This window comes from Danio rerio, chromosome 11 (genome assembly GCF_049306965.1).
Source record: "Danio rerio strain Tuebingen ecotype United States chromosome 11, GRCz12tu, whole genome shotgun sequence".
NCBI classification, from domain to species: Eukaryota; Metazoa; Chordata; class Actinopteri; order Cypriniformes; family Danionidae; genus Danio; species Danio rerio.
Window position 1 is genome coordinate 25,512,448 of NC_133186.1, and position 15,126 is coordinate 25,527,573.

Sequence of the window (15,126 nt, forward strand, 5' to 3'; positions counted from 1 at the left end):
TTTATTAAAATACTTATTTATAAAATAAAAAACAAATTAAATAAAAATATATATTTATATCATTTATAAAACAAAAAAATATAAACTAAATATTAATATAAAAATATTTATAAAATATTTATAAAATACAAAATAAAATACACAAAATAATTAAATAAGATCACACAATGGCATAAAAACAAACCAATAAAATACATTTTTTTAAATAAAAAAACAAAACATATTTATAAAAAATACAAAACAAATTGATAAAATAAAATAAAATAATCTTTATGCAATGTACATGAAATGTGACAAACACACAATACAGAATGGAAGAGAGCAAGCAGAGCTCTCAGATTACATAATGACTTAAAAACACACAATAATAAGTGCACAGTACAGTGCACAGCAGAGTAACAATAAGTACATTAGGATACAATAAAATAAAATAAAATAAACATGTAATTTAAATATTTATTAAATTTAAATATTTATTAAATATTTATTTTAAAAATGTATTAAAACATATTTTTAAAAATAAAATAAAGTAAAATAATCATTATGCAAAGTAAAAATGTTCAAACTATAAAAGGAAAAACAAATTTATAAAAATAAAACAAAGTAAAAAATAATAAATAAACAATAATAATTCTATGCTATGTGAATATCTATTATTTGTTTTAAACAATAAAATAAAAACATATTTATAAAATACAATAAAATATCATAATATGAAATAACATACAATAAACATTATGCAATTTAAATGTTTATCAAATATTTATTTTAAAAATGTATTAAAAACATAAATAAAAATACATAATTAAAATTACATAAAACATAAAAAAATGAAATAACCTTTATGCAGTGTACATAAGATGTGACAAACACATACAGTATGAAAAAGAACAAGCAGAGCTCTCAGATCACATGATGACATAAAAACACACAATCATTAGTGCACAGTACAGTGCACAGCAGAGTTATGATAAGTACATTAGGATGCAATAAACACATCAGAATCATCTCTGTGATAGTTATCTAGGCTTAATTTAGCCGACATCCTGTGTTGTTGCAGGAAATTAATAAAATTAAATTCTGGATGGATCTGGGCTCTAATGCATAAGCCCTTATTAATGTGTTATTGGCTGTTGACTTCATACTGTATTGATCTGGTAGAGAGCAGGATCTTTAGAGGTAAGTGCAAGTTTTTGTCCAGCAGGAATATTTTGTAAATTTATGGAGGAAGTTAAGGCAGTGCCAACACATTTACCCTCCACTTGTTATATGATGCAGTTTAAGGCTATGAAAAAAATTAAAAAATAAAATAAAATAAAATAAAATAAAATCTAGATGCTTCTCAGCTTCAATGACATTGACCCTTATTGATGGCTATTGGCTCCTGACTCAATACTGTATTGATCTGGAAAATCTTTAGAAGTACTGAAAGCATATTGTCTTTGTCTGGGAGGAACGTTTTATTAAATTTATAGAGGAAACTGGAGCAGTCCTGACATGTTTACCCATACCCGTTATGTGAAGCTTTGTAAACCTAATTAAAATTACACTCTAAGCATATTTTATCCTGACAGTGCTGTTAGCTTGTATTTATTTCTGTTTCAGCAAGTGTACAATTATTATTATAATACAGTAACTGTTTACAGTGATATCTACAGCAACAATGAGCCAAAAGTCATGTGTTAGCAACGAGAGTTGATCATTTGTCTACAATTGTCATTTGAGCCTACAAGATGGCAATAATAACCAGAAACATTTATACAAATGTTCAATTTCCCAACAGTACAATTAAGTAAAATCTACTGTACTTTTCTCAAACTGCACCCATTTAGCTTAAAAACTGTGTCATTTTAATCACTCTTTTGTATTTCTTCCTAAAAGTGGTTAAGACAAGAAATGTTGTGCATTTTTGACAAGACAAACATAAAATAATAATGAATGCATATTTTTGTTCAAAAAGTTGACTTAGCCAATAGCTGATCGGCTAGAATTAGATCTACAATTTTCTTCGAGGTCCTTTTTCTTTATAATTCATCAAAATAACCGAAGTATAAAGAAGATTTAAGACAAGATTATACTTTTGAATATAATAGAATAGGAAAAAATAAAATAAGATTCAAAACTTTATTATTATGTACTTTAATAGCACAATAATCACAGGTGTAGCTTTAATCTTTCCTAATTCTTAAAAAATACAAATAAATAAATAAATAAATAAATGTAGATGTGCATGTGTGATTTCGGTTGCAGGATTTTAGTCAAAATCATGGTTAAAATTTTGATATAATGAAATATTCAACCCAGGCTCATTCTGAAAACGTACCACTTTATACATTTTTGGAGAGTGCCAAATACATCCCAAGAGCTATGTTTGTTTGCAGTTTGCCGTTTTTGCTAATCCATCAGAGGGTGCTGTTTACGCTTTTTGAGATCTCAAATTTCTCTCCTGAGTGCCATTCACGCCTGCTGTTCTCAAGTAAATCCACCAGAGGCCGCTGTTAACTAACTGACTGGCTGACTGACTGACTGACTGACCCACCCTCCTCCTTCCCTGAACCCAACCAATAGTGTTTTCAAAACACAGATTGACCCATTTTTAGAATGAGCCTGTATTGGTAAGCTTATATTAATCAAGCACCAGATAACTCTAGTCTTCAGCGTCACATGGTCCATCATTAAATTATTTTAATGCCTGATTTAGTGGTCAAGTAACTTTTTGTAACTATTATCATCGTTAGTATTGAACACAGTTAAAATATTTGTTGCATCCATGATTATTATTAATTACCTTTTTAACAAAGAAAGTTTAAATGAACCTCATATATTTCAGCAAACGTTTTCATCTTTTTTATCGTTTACACATCTTTGCTGAATAGAAGTATGTTTTTCTCTCATTTAATATATTAATTCATAAACAAAAACAAATGAATATGATTAAGTTTCTACAAAAACCATCATAAATCTTTTTGGACTGGATCCATAAATGCAGTCTGTTTAAAAGAAGACACTTGGTGCAATTGATAAAACTCAGTCTCTTATTAAAACTGTTCTTCCACAGATCACGGATCTTGGCAGCATAAAACTAGCCATATATTTACTAACAAATAAACAAAAGTCCACTCACAGCAAGGCTTTCAAAGGTCCGTTTTCTTCCAGGTGTGTCTGGATCACTTGCTGGTGTCCAACAGTTCCATTAGGGTCATTTTGACTGAAAAGACAAAACAAAAAAGAGGATTTTATAAGTAAAAACTGCAACTTTTCCAAAAAAAAAAAAAATCAAGCCTAAAGCAGCTGGATGTGACTTTTCATTTTTTAAGATGCTCTACAACTCATTTTTGCAGCTTCAAACCTGTTTCACAACAGCCACATCCTTTCTTTATTAATAATTCAGCATTACAACATCGAGATCAATCAATACACAGCCACTTTCTTTGTAGGTCCATATGAAACGACTGCTGTGGAAATTAATGGCTGTCAACACTTGTGAAAGACGCTTGTGTAAAGTGTGAACATACCCACGTTCATTGTCAAAATATCAACAAGATCAGTTCCGGTGGAGCAACGTCAGAATTCATGCTATTACATTCGATAAAAGACATATGAAAAGCCTGAAGCCTGGAGTTCAGGGATCGTCACACTTTCTCTGACCTCGGCTCGAGTCAACTCTCTATGGACGTCCACTTGTATTTCGCTCTCTCGGGTGTAAATCCTACAAGTTGTTTTCATAGCTGCGTGTCACTTTCCTGGCTATTGATTTTACAACTGCTGAAGAGGCAGCAAGCGAATACATTTGCTCTGAGTTTGGTTGAGCTATTTCACTCAGAGAGCAGAGACGTCAAAACAATACTAGCATTTAGGGGGAAATTCAGGCAGTAAGATAACATTAGGTCATCCTACAGAAGAGTGAAGTGAAAGTATTTTGATTCAGTAAGATTTTGATAAAAGAACATAAAAGTACTAGATACAACAAACATATTAAAACTACTGTAGTAAATTATAGCAAGTAATGCAATGTGTGTAAACGTATTTAGGTATTTGAATGTATCTGTTGTGGTAATTTGATAGCTACTACAATAACACAACACCAATGTTAATATAAACAAACTACCCAATTCTTTAGTTTTCTATAAATGTATACTACAATAAACCTCAGTTTAGTATCAGTATATATGTATATTATTATTATTATTATTATTATTAAAAACACCCTACAATTTACTATAAATTAAAGTATTTTTCATGTGGGAATAACAATGTATCTACTGTACTTGCTCTATCAATATAAACAGACAAATAAATAAAAAAACTTGGTAGTTGTGGTATAATCTTAATAATCACAAATCAATCATCAACCCAACTGCAATTTAACCATGGTAATTGTAGTAAAACTGTGATTATACAAATAGTATTTATTTCAGCAAAAATTGCCACCCCACTTTAACTACAGTGTAAAAAGTGGATAATCTTTTTAAATTACCCAGAGCCAAATATATGAAGTATTTTTATTGTTCCTTAATAAGAGTAAAGTATATACAGTTGAAGTCAGAATTATTAGCCCCCCTGAATTATTAGACCCCTGTTTATTTTTTCCCCAATTTCTGTTAAACAGAGAGGAGATTTTGTCATCACATTTTTAAACATAATAGTTTTAATCACTCATTTCTAATAACTGATTTATTTTATCTTTGCCATGATGACAGTAAATGATATTTGACTAGATATTTTCCAAGACACTTCTATACAGCTTAAAGTGTCATTTAAAGGCTAACTAGGTTAATTAGGTTAACAAGGCAGGTAAGGGTAACTAGGCAAGTTATTGTATAAGATGGTTTGTTCTGTAAACTATCGGAAAAAAATAAAGGAGCTAATCATTTTGTCTTTAAACAGTTTTTAAAAAATTAAAAACTGCTTTTATTTTAGACAAAATAAAACGAATGAGACTTTATATATATATATAATAAATAAAATGCAATTTATGTGACAACAGTGAAATTTCAATCTCATGTATGAGCTTCACAAATAAACAATGATTTACAATTTTATTTCTTTTGAATGTCAACACTCTATAAACAATTATAAAATTAAATAAATAAATATTTTTCTTTGCATAAAAAGTTTAAAAGATCAAGCTCAAATCATTTTGTATGATTTTCTCCAATTATTAGCTACTCTTTGATGTATATACAGGTATTTAAATATATATTGTGATGATGCTAGCATGTTGTGTTAGCAACCAACCGATCTTGAACAATTCTTGCTGCATGAAATATTGATGCACTGCACAGATGCACAAACTTTCATGCTCTGTTTAGTTTAATTGTCTGAGAGAAAACGCTATAAATGTTTTCAATAGAACTAGCAAGTTTATGTAACGACAAATCCTCATGTGAACAAATCACATGCTTTGCTTGTCCCATGATTTTAAACTTGTAAATAAGCTTACCTCCTGAGTTTACAGATTTACCAAGCAGAATAGGAAAACATGCATTAACAAGGTACAAACAAACAAACAGAAATGTGTCACCCAGTGGCTTAAAATGACACTTGTTGAACAATTTTAAATGAAAAGCCTGTTTATTGGATCTAATGCAAATGTAATGGATTTAAGGCCCTTTTTCTATTATTGAGTTTGAAACTCTTTTTCCCTCATACAGCTGACTCACTTCTTCAGTGTTGTTTAAGTGGACCATAGAAGTACACTTGAAAAGCATGCCAAATTCTTGGCATCAACCACTTCAGGATAACACAAGCAGAACTCGGAGACTGTGCAGCCTCCATATACACAGAAACACAACACACACGCGGCCTGATAGATCGGGGACAAGAAACACAAGCCAGGATTACACTCATGCTGAAGGCATCTACCTCTTGACACCAAAAAGGTGCAAACACCAGAGCATAGTGCTCCAATAACAACAGAGGACAAACCTTTAGACAAATCTAGCACAGCAGCCTAGCCAACAAAATCAGGTTGAGGTGTATGAGTGCACGTGTGCGCACTGTGCGATGTGGTCTTGCAACTGAGCATGCTTGCTTGTGCGTAACCTATAAACCTATATAGATACACAAGATGATCATCAGCTCACGAACGTCACTTATATGACAAGTAATCGATGATTGCATCGTTAGCAAAAAACGATTTAGCAGTGACAGAATCCAAGAAAGACACAAATGAGGTGTCAACACATGCACCGGCAACTGAATACCAGACGAATAATCCTCAGTACCTCATAAAGATGGTCCATGAAAAAGCTAGCACTGCATTGCAGTCCTGCCTGACCTCCAGCTCAGAGTTTCCCTTCACACTGCTGTGTGCCGCTATAAACTCCCTCCCAACATCCTGCCTTACCTACCTCACTCGCCGGTCCGCACGGAACTTCAGCATTTTCCCCCGGATCAACCATATAAGTCGGTGGGATGAGGCCAGGTGGAGAGAATAGCAGGTTTATGATGCCGACAGCAGCCGGAGCCCTTATTGCAAGAGCTGTAGGGTGTTGGATACAGTAATTGCTGTCCTCTTTTCTCTCCTTGAGCATGTGTGCTGTTGCCAGCCAGCTTCACACACACTCTCGCTCTCTCTCTCCCTCACTTGCTCAACCTCTATATCTCATTCTGGCTCTCTTGCCTTCCAGATCTGCTCGGCTCAGCTTATTTGGTTACTGGTTTGGTCCGACACTCTCTCTTTCTCCCTTACACACGTGGGGCCTCCTATCACAGATCAGATTGAGATGTAGATGCTTCCCCCAAGCCTAACCGAGGAGGAGTCATGACCCAAACAAACAACCATGACAGCCTTGGTTGTGGTGAGGGAACCACAAGGTAAAAAACTAAAGATATTACTCACTCAGGTAGATGGCTAAGCATCAGCACCAGCCCCCTGTCAAAGCTTACCCAAAGACACTCACACAGAGAAATAATTAGATCCGTATCTCACATCAAGGCAAGCTCAGCAATAAAAGCACTAAGCCATGAGCCTTCCTCATAAAAATGTCACTTTGTCATATATATTCAAGTCAGATTGACTTTAATCATGTCTACTGACACATATGCGACCATTTTCCCCCACTCTAATGACACATTTATCTTTGTGCAAAGCAGGATTTCTGAGGTTACTGCTGAAAGGACATTTAACTGGAAATAAAGCAAGTTTTGCTACTGCTATTACAAACCTTTAACCCCAAGTATTGAAAATCACTGTACTTCCCTCTGTGATTAGATTACATCGGGTGAATAGATGGGGGTACACCATGGATGTGCAGTGAGGATGGGAATTGTACTATGTCTATAAAGCTGAATAAGAGCACCTCTATTTACTTGAACTAGTAAGCAACCACCTGCCCCTCCAATAAAATCACTTACAAAACCCTCATCAGTGCCCAACCAAAACCTCCATCAATCAATTCGATCACTATGGCAATCACTAATACACCATAGCGGCCATCTGTCTGCTTCCTTGAAACCACCCAGCAACATGCTAGAAACCCCCAAACAATCAAGCAAAATATATTAACACTCGAAGATCTGGATCTACCCCTTTTCAACAACTTCCTAACATAGCAATTAGGGGTTTCTACACAATTTGAATTTACACTTTGGAATTAGGGTTACACTAAGGTTAGGTTTAAGAACAGGCATGAGATAAGTGCTATGTTTTCGCACAGGAAAATTTTTTACTTAATATAGTCACTTTGACCTCCTAGAATTGCCCAGACAAAAACACCTAGAACAACGCTACCATCCTTCTAGAGACCCCAGCAATTACTGGTGATCTTAGATCAGTGATGGGCAGTGTTGGGTAAGTTACTTTAAAAATTAATACTTTACAAATGACTGACTACAACTGGAGAATTGTAAACTGATTACATTACTAATTACTTAATGTAAAAAAATAATCTGATTACTAATTACTTTACTCTTAAGTTACTTTTAAAACATATAAAATATGGCTATAGAAATACTAGATATACTGCAGCTCTTTCAGTCATTTAATATTCGCTGAAAAACATTACAATGGGTTGATCACCGCAGCTTGATATATTTAAAAGACTCTCATCTTTCACTTGTTTCAAACCTGTTTTAACACAAAAAAGACATGAAGATAACTGAATACCTGTAACTATTGACATCCAAATGTTATAGGGAGAGAGAGATATACCTGCGCATGCTCCACAGCGCGCAACACAACATCAACTCCAGATGCATAAACAAAACACAAATTTGTACACACACACACACACACACACACATATATATATATATATATATATATATATATATATATATATATATATATATATATATATATATATATATATATATATATCCTGGAAAATGCGAGCATGCACAATATGCACTCACAATATGAGCACACAAGCTACGCGCCTCTATTGGAAATAATGAACTTGTGTGCACGAAATATGCGATATGTGAATGGTGCCATAAGCAGCTACGCTTCTCTTCACATTCAGAAAATACCTTCACTCCCGATCCTGCACAAAAAACCAATTTAGCCTGTTTAGGCTGAGTTGGGCCGCCATGATTTTGGGTGCCAGTGTCTTCCTTGATGATGAGTATTGTCGTAAAATGCTTTCCAGTCAAGTTACTTGTCGAAGTATAGCAGTCGAAAGACTGGACATAAACTGCATTTCACAGCAATATTTTTGTTTTTATGCTCAATGACATCAAAGTAATGTCTGTATTTCCACTTGAAGAAGCAACAACTCTTGACAGCAGCATGCTCATTTTCAGAGCATGCTCATTTTCAGCACATGCACATTAACTGACATTGCAGTGGTAAGCGTTATTAAAGTATCATTTTTTCTTTTAAAATCTATATTTGTAAAGAAAGTAACGCAATTAAATTGAGTTTGGTAACAGTAATTAAACTACACAAATTTAAAATTGTAATTCGTTACATTACTGTGTTCCACAAAAATGAATCAGAATACAGTAACATGTTACTGTGGAATGCACTACACTTAATTCTGTTGAGGGGCAAGTCTTGTCCTGGAGAGCCACAATATTTAGCTCTAGTTCCAGTTCAGCTAGCTTCATCTCTAATCAATAACATCTGCCAGCATTACTGAAGGCACACGTTATATATTGTTTGTGTGCGTCTATCGCTGTCCAATATACTAGCAATTTTCCAGATCTTCTTGCGTTTACCCGGAAAGCCCTATTTACCACTATTCAACCACATAACAATGCCCTAACATTTTCCTGGAGACCCTTGCATCCAACAATAACACCCTAGCAACCACTTTGCAATGACCTGGCAACCATCCACAAAGCAAAACAAAATTCGATAGCATATGATTTGCATCTGCCCATGTATATAAAAGAAGCTAGTGGCATCTGCTGAGGTCAGTTTTATGCTTTACCTCACTGAGGTGTTTCAGAGTGGTCAAGTCCACTGAAAGCACATGGCAGTCATCCCAGTTTTTCTATTGGAGGTTTTCATTATAAATGCTCTCAACAGATGGTCCCCGTACAATATCCCCCATTGTGTACCACAGGGATTTGACAGTGACATACAAATAGAAGGTGGCAGTTTACCTGCACCTCGGATAGGATTACCTACATATTGACACCCCTTCTTACCCTGGATTTTAAACTATATTGTCTCATTCATTCATTTTCCTTCAGCTTAGTTTCTATTTCAGAGGTGACCAAAGCGAAATAAATCATCATCTATTCCAACACATGTTTTGTGCAGAGGATGCCCTTCCAGCCGCAACTCAGTACTGGAAAACATCCACACCCACACACTTATACACTAGGGTCAATTTAGTTTATTCAATTCCCATATACCACATGTCTTTGGATTGCGGGAGGAAACCAGAGCACTGAGATGAAACACACGCCAACACAGGGAGAACAGAAATGCCAACTGGCCCAGCCGGCACTCGAACCAGTGATCTTCTTGCTATGAGGCAACAGTGTTAACCACTAACCCACTGTGCTTGAAACCAACTTATGGATATTTAATTTAATTTATTGAAACTAAGGTCTTTGCATACCAAGTCCAAATGTTTAATATGTTTTTATGTATATTTGTTATGCTAAAATCTGATGTTTATAGGTAAATCTGTTGCAAGAAAAAAGGCAAAACAATACAAAACAAAGTATTTACTTAATGTATTTAATCCAGCATTCTGTTTGACACAGAACTATAAATCAACCTTTAACCTTACAATCCTCAGAATAAGGGAGCCTCAAAGAGAATTCAGAAACTCCTGTCTTCAGTGACACAAGTGGCCACTCAGTGAACTGCAAACCAGCAAGCTGAAAACTTGTGAAACTTTTTTAAAAAATTAAAAAGATGTTCACAAAGTCTCTCTTAAAAATGAAAAGAATGCACGATATGTTTAGCAAACATCAATGCATACTAACTTCTTATGGCATAAATTAAACAAAAATAAAAATTATAAATATTATTATAGCATTGTAAAAAAGTTGGGGCACCCTACAAAATCAGTACTTAGTAACACCTGATATCACAGCTTGCAAACTCTTTTAATAGCCAGCTAAAATTCTTTAAATTCTTGTAGTTGGGATTTTCTCCCATTCTTCCTTGCAAAAGGCTTCTAATTTTGTAATATTCTTTGGTCGGTTGCATGCACACGTCTATTAAGATACCCACAAAGAATACTCAAGGATGTTTTAATCATGGCACTGTGATGGCCATTCCAAAATCTTCATCTTGCATCTCTTGAGAAATTCCACAGTGGATTTAGGGTCGTTATCCTGTTGAAGAAGCCATACTCTTTTCAGTATCAGCTTTTTTACAGATTGTGAGATGTTTTCTTCCACAATTTGCTGCTATTTAGTGGAATCCATTCTTTCCTCCACTCATGCAATGTTTTCTGTGCCCCTGGCTGCAACATCCATCCCATGCTTAATAGTTGGCTAGGTGTTCTTTTCATGAAATGCTGCTCCATGTTTTTCTCCAAACATGCCATTGCTAATTGTGGTTTAAAGAGTTTTATTTTAACTCCATCAGTTCATGGCACTTGATTTCAAAATGCATCAGGCTTCTGTAGATGTTCTGTAGCATACTTCTAACATTGGATTTTTTTATGGGGATGCAAGTAAAGATTTCTTCTCCTGAGTCTTCCATGAAGGTCTTCTCTGTGCAAGCATTGCTGCACAGTGTAATAGTGCACCACAACTCCTGAGTGTGCTAAATCTTCCTGCAGGTTTTTTGCAGTCAAATAGGGTTTTTGATCTATCTGTCTGACCAAGATTAGAGCAGTTCTCTCCAGAAGTTTTCTTGGTCTTCCAGATCTTATCTTGACATTCCCAGTTGCTCTGAACTACCACCTCCTAATTACATTCTCACTGTGGAAACTGCAAGTTGACAATGCTATGCAACTTCTTGTAGACTTCTCAGGCATTGTGGGCATCGATAACTTTAACTTTCCTGTTTCGCTCCTGTTTCTTATGCATTTGTAATGGCGCAAATCTTTGTTGCAAGTGCAGCCATTGTATTTCCAGTGTTTTGAGCTGCTGTGACATGGGCAGAGCGATCGCCGCTGTCTAGTGTCACGTCTAATCTTATGACCTCTCCCAGGAAGCTACACAAGTAGCTACTCGAAAATCATGGCGAGGCGAGTAAAGAGCAAAAGAACAGCTAGCAAAAGGCACAGTGCTGGTCTAAACATTACATTTCTTAGGTTAAATGAATAGAGCAGTAAAGATATGGCAAGTGCAAATCCTTCTCTCTCTCTCTCTCTCTTTCTCTCTTTGTCTCTATCTCTCTCTCTCTTTCTCATTGAGTGATCTGCTGTCAGTAGTTGGAGACAAGCAATTTATTTGAATGGTCTTGGTCTTGCATGTATTTAGGCCTTTTTACATATAACAACTGAAAGCTGGTTACTCAAAGCTGGCTGAAATTATTAGAAAAATAAAACGTAATTTATTTTTTAACATGAATATTTAATAATATAACTTATTGTAATATACTTATTGCAATAAACTGTGTATAGGCCCTTTTCCTTTTAGTAAAGAAGTATTAGAAGTCCAAGCATTTTTTTTGATTGAGACATGTTGAACTCTTCTTTCATCATTTGCGATGTTTCCAAATTGCATTGTTTGTAATTTAATTCATTCATTCATTCATTTATTCATTCATTCATTCACTCATTCATTCATTCATTCATTCATTCATTCATTCATTCATTCATTTTCTTTTGTTTGTATTTTTTCTTACCAATGTTTATTTCTGTGTTTTGTTATTTTCTAAGGCGGTTCATTCCGCTGTGGCGACCCCTGCTAAATAAGGGACTAAGCTGAAGTCAAATGACTGAATGGATGATTTTTTTTTTCTGTAAAGCTGCTTCTGGCCATGTCACGTTCACACCTAAATGGTTCTAAGCGACATGTTTAAAGAATTATATGCAGCATCCTACATTTATTCTCTAAGGTAAGGCAAGATCTTCTCTTCAGGTTCATACTTGGAGGGAAAATGTGCTTAACGCATTATAAAGCTTGAAGCATTAGAATCAGTACTCAGTATCGGCCGATCATCATGACAAGGAATCAGAACTCAGCTGCAAAAATCATGATCGGAGCATCCCTAGCTTTGATCCAACTTGGCTGTCAGAGCGGCAATACTCTGCCTGGCTGTACAAGACTGATCTTAGTAATTAAGTCAGAAAATACACCTTGGAAAAAGAAGTATACCAAGGTAAAGGTCAAGTATAAATATATTTTTTATTTAGTAGGTATACTAGTAACAATATCTAGATCCCAGAAGCCTCAGAAATATTTTTCAATAAAAAATCCCCAAAATCTGGTATTTATCAAGAAGTGGCTAAACTTTTGCATATGACTGTACATAATGTGTCATAGAACAGACGAAAATATCATCAATACATACTAATTCTAATATAGAGGCCCTTTAATGATTTGCATTCCTGCTAATCTAGAGTGTTCTGAAAGACGTCAACATTTGCCGCTCAGCTATTATCCCCACTTAAACCTTAAATATACAGTAAAGAGCAACCATTCGTACAACACTAAGGCACAGAGCTGGTATGGTATGTTCCATTTAAGCCTGTAAATATGTCTGGGTTTTGATGTACATGACGACACGTGGCATGCTGAGTCTAAACAGCATACGCATTTGCTAACAATTTACCTGCTGTGTTTGTGCTGTAAAAAAGTCCTTGAGTGCTGTGCTTAAAATCAAGAGCCACACACACTCGAATTAAAAGCGTCCTTGCGGTGAGAGAGTGAAGGTCAGCCAGAGAGCCAGTTTGTCATCTGCGCTAGCGGGACACAAATGATTCGTATGAGCGCTGTCTCCACAAACAACACCCACTCAGAGATCATCCCAGAACACCGCAGACAATATGTGGTTTGTGTTTGGTGCAGGGGTGGAATTATAATTACGGATATGCATTATAATGTCTGCTCATTTAGACCGCCAAGATGGAAATCTGAGAGTTATTTTTGTGAATTATGAGTCATAGCATAATGCTCACAGTCTACACTAGAATATGGAAATCTGAAGAGAGGGAAAAAACACTGTGAGATCACTGGAATTGTGAGATTTAAATATTACTTCAAATTTTTGAATAAAAATAAAAGGAATATAATTTTTTATTTCATAACACAATTCATGAATTATTATTATTACTACTACTACTACTACTATTATTATTAGTAGTAGTAGTAGTAGTAGTAGTAGTAGTAGTAGCAGCAGTAGCAGTATTAATATATTATAAAATATATTACTTTTATTTTATCATTATTCACCACTATCATCATCATTATTATTTAGTAATAATTAGTAATTAAATAATCATTCAATTATTAAATACATTTAAAAATAAGTAATTAATAAGTAATGAATAATAATTAAAATATCTTATACTTTTTCAATAAAATAATTATATAATTTTTTATACTCAAATATGTTTACATGTTTTTTACATATTTTTATGTACATCTTTACATATACATACATTTATACACTCACCGGCCACTTTATTAGGTACACCTGTCCAACTGCTCGTTAACGCAAATTTTTAATCAGCCAATCACATGGCAGCAACTCAGGGAATTGGCAATAAGAATTTGGCATTAACAACATAAAAAGCATGGATCCATCCTGCCTTGTATCAATGGTTCAGGCTGGTGGTGGTGGTGTATATTTGTATGGTGTATGGTGTGGGGGATATTTTCTTGGCACACTTTGGGCCCATTAGTGCCAATTGAGCATCGTGTCAATGCCACAGGTTATTGTAATGTAATGTGTATTTACTTGGTTTTGTTGCTGACAATGTCCATCCATTTATGACCACAGTGTACCCATCATCTGATGGCTACTTCTAGCAGGAAAACGTGCCATGTCATAAAGCGTGAATCATCTCAGACTGGTTTCTTGAACACGGCAATGAGTTCACTGTACTCAAATGGCCTTTACAGTCACCAGATCTCAATTCAATAGAGCACCTTTGGGATGTGGTGAAACTGGAGATTTGCATCATGGATGTGCAGCTGGCAAATCTGCAACAACCACATGATGCTATCATGTCAATATGAACCAAAATCACTGAGTAATATTTCCAGTACCTTGTTGAATCTTTGCCACAAAGCATTAAGGCAGCTCTGAAGGCAAAAGCATGTCCAACCCAGTACTAGTAAGGTGTACCTAATATAGTGGCCGTTGAGTGTATATACATGTTTTTTCCCCCCGTAAAAATTAAACAAAGGTAAGTGCAATAAAAGTAGCTCTTTGGAATGTAAAATAATGAAAATATTTCAGTTCTTAACTCTCAAGCTGACTGGCTGGTAATGCAAAGTAAAAGAAAAACTACTCTCAGACTTTCGGACGCCACTCTATTTATATTGGACATGTCAGATATTCATATTTATTATATTTTCATGCATTTGAGACATGAAAAGCCCACTGACTACATACTTGACAAGTTAACCCTGAAAACCACTGCTGGCCTTCATAATGTCAGATCTGCTGTGCTCCTGCAAAAAAAAAAAAAAAAAAAGAGTCACCGTGTTCTGGCTGTTGGTGTTCAGCGCAATGACAGCTTTTCAGGTTTCAGCTGAGAACAAAATCCAGCATTAAACCTGACAGTCTCTCGCTCCCCTGCCATACAGAGA

General features: G+C 34.9%; 1 protein-coding gene across 47 annotated transcripts in view; it reads right to left on the reverse strand.

The window, feature by feature from the left end:
• plekha6 (pleckstrin homology domain containing, family A member 6) overlaps positions 1-15,126 on the reverse strand; it is a 174,877-nt gene that overhangs the window by 77,919 nt on the left and 81,832 nt on the right. For all 47 annotated transcript variants that reach the window (XM_073916723.1, XM_073916713.1, XM_073916705.1 and 44 more), the window contains one exon: positions 3,125-3,208. Coding sequence is in view for 22 of the 47 variants with exons in the window: in XM_073916712.1 (XP_073772813.1) it covers positions 3,125-3,208 (84 nt within the window). In the remaining 25 variants the exon portion in view is untranslated. The remainder of the gene's footprint in view (positions 1-3,124; positions 3,209-15,126) is intronic.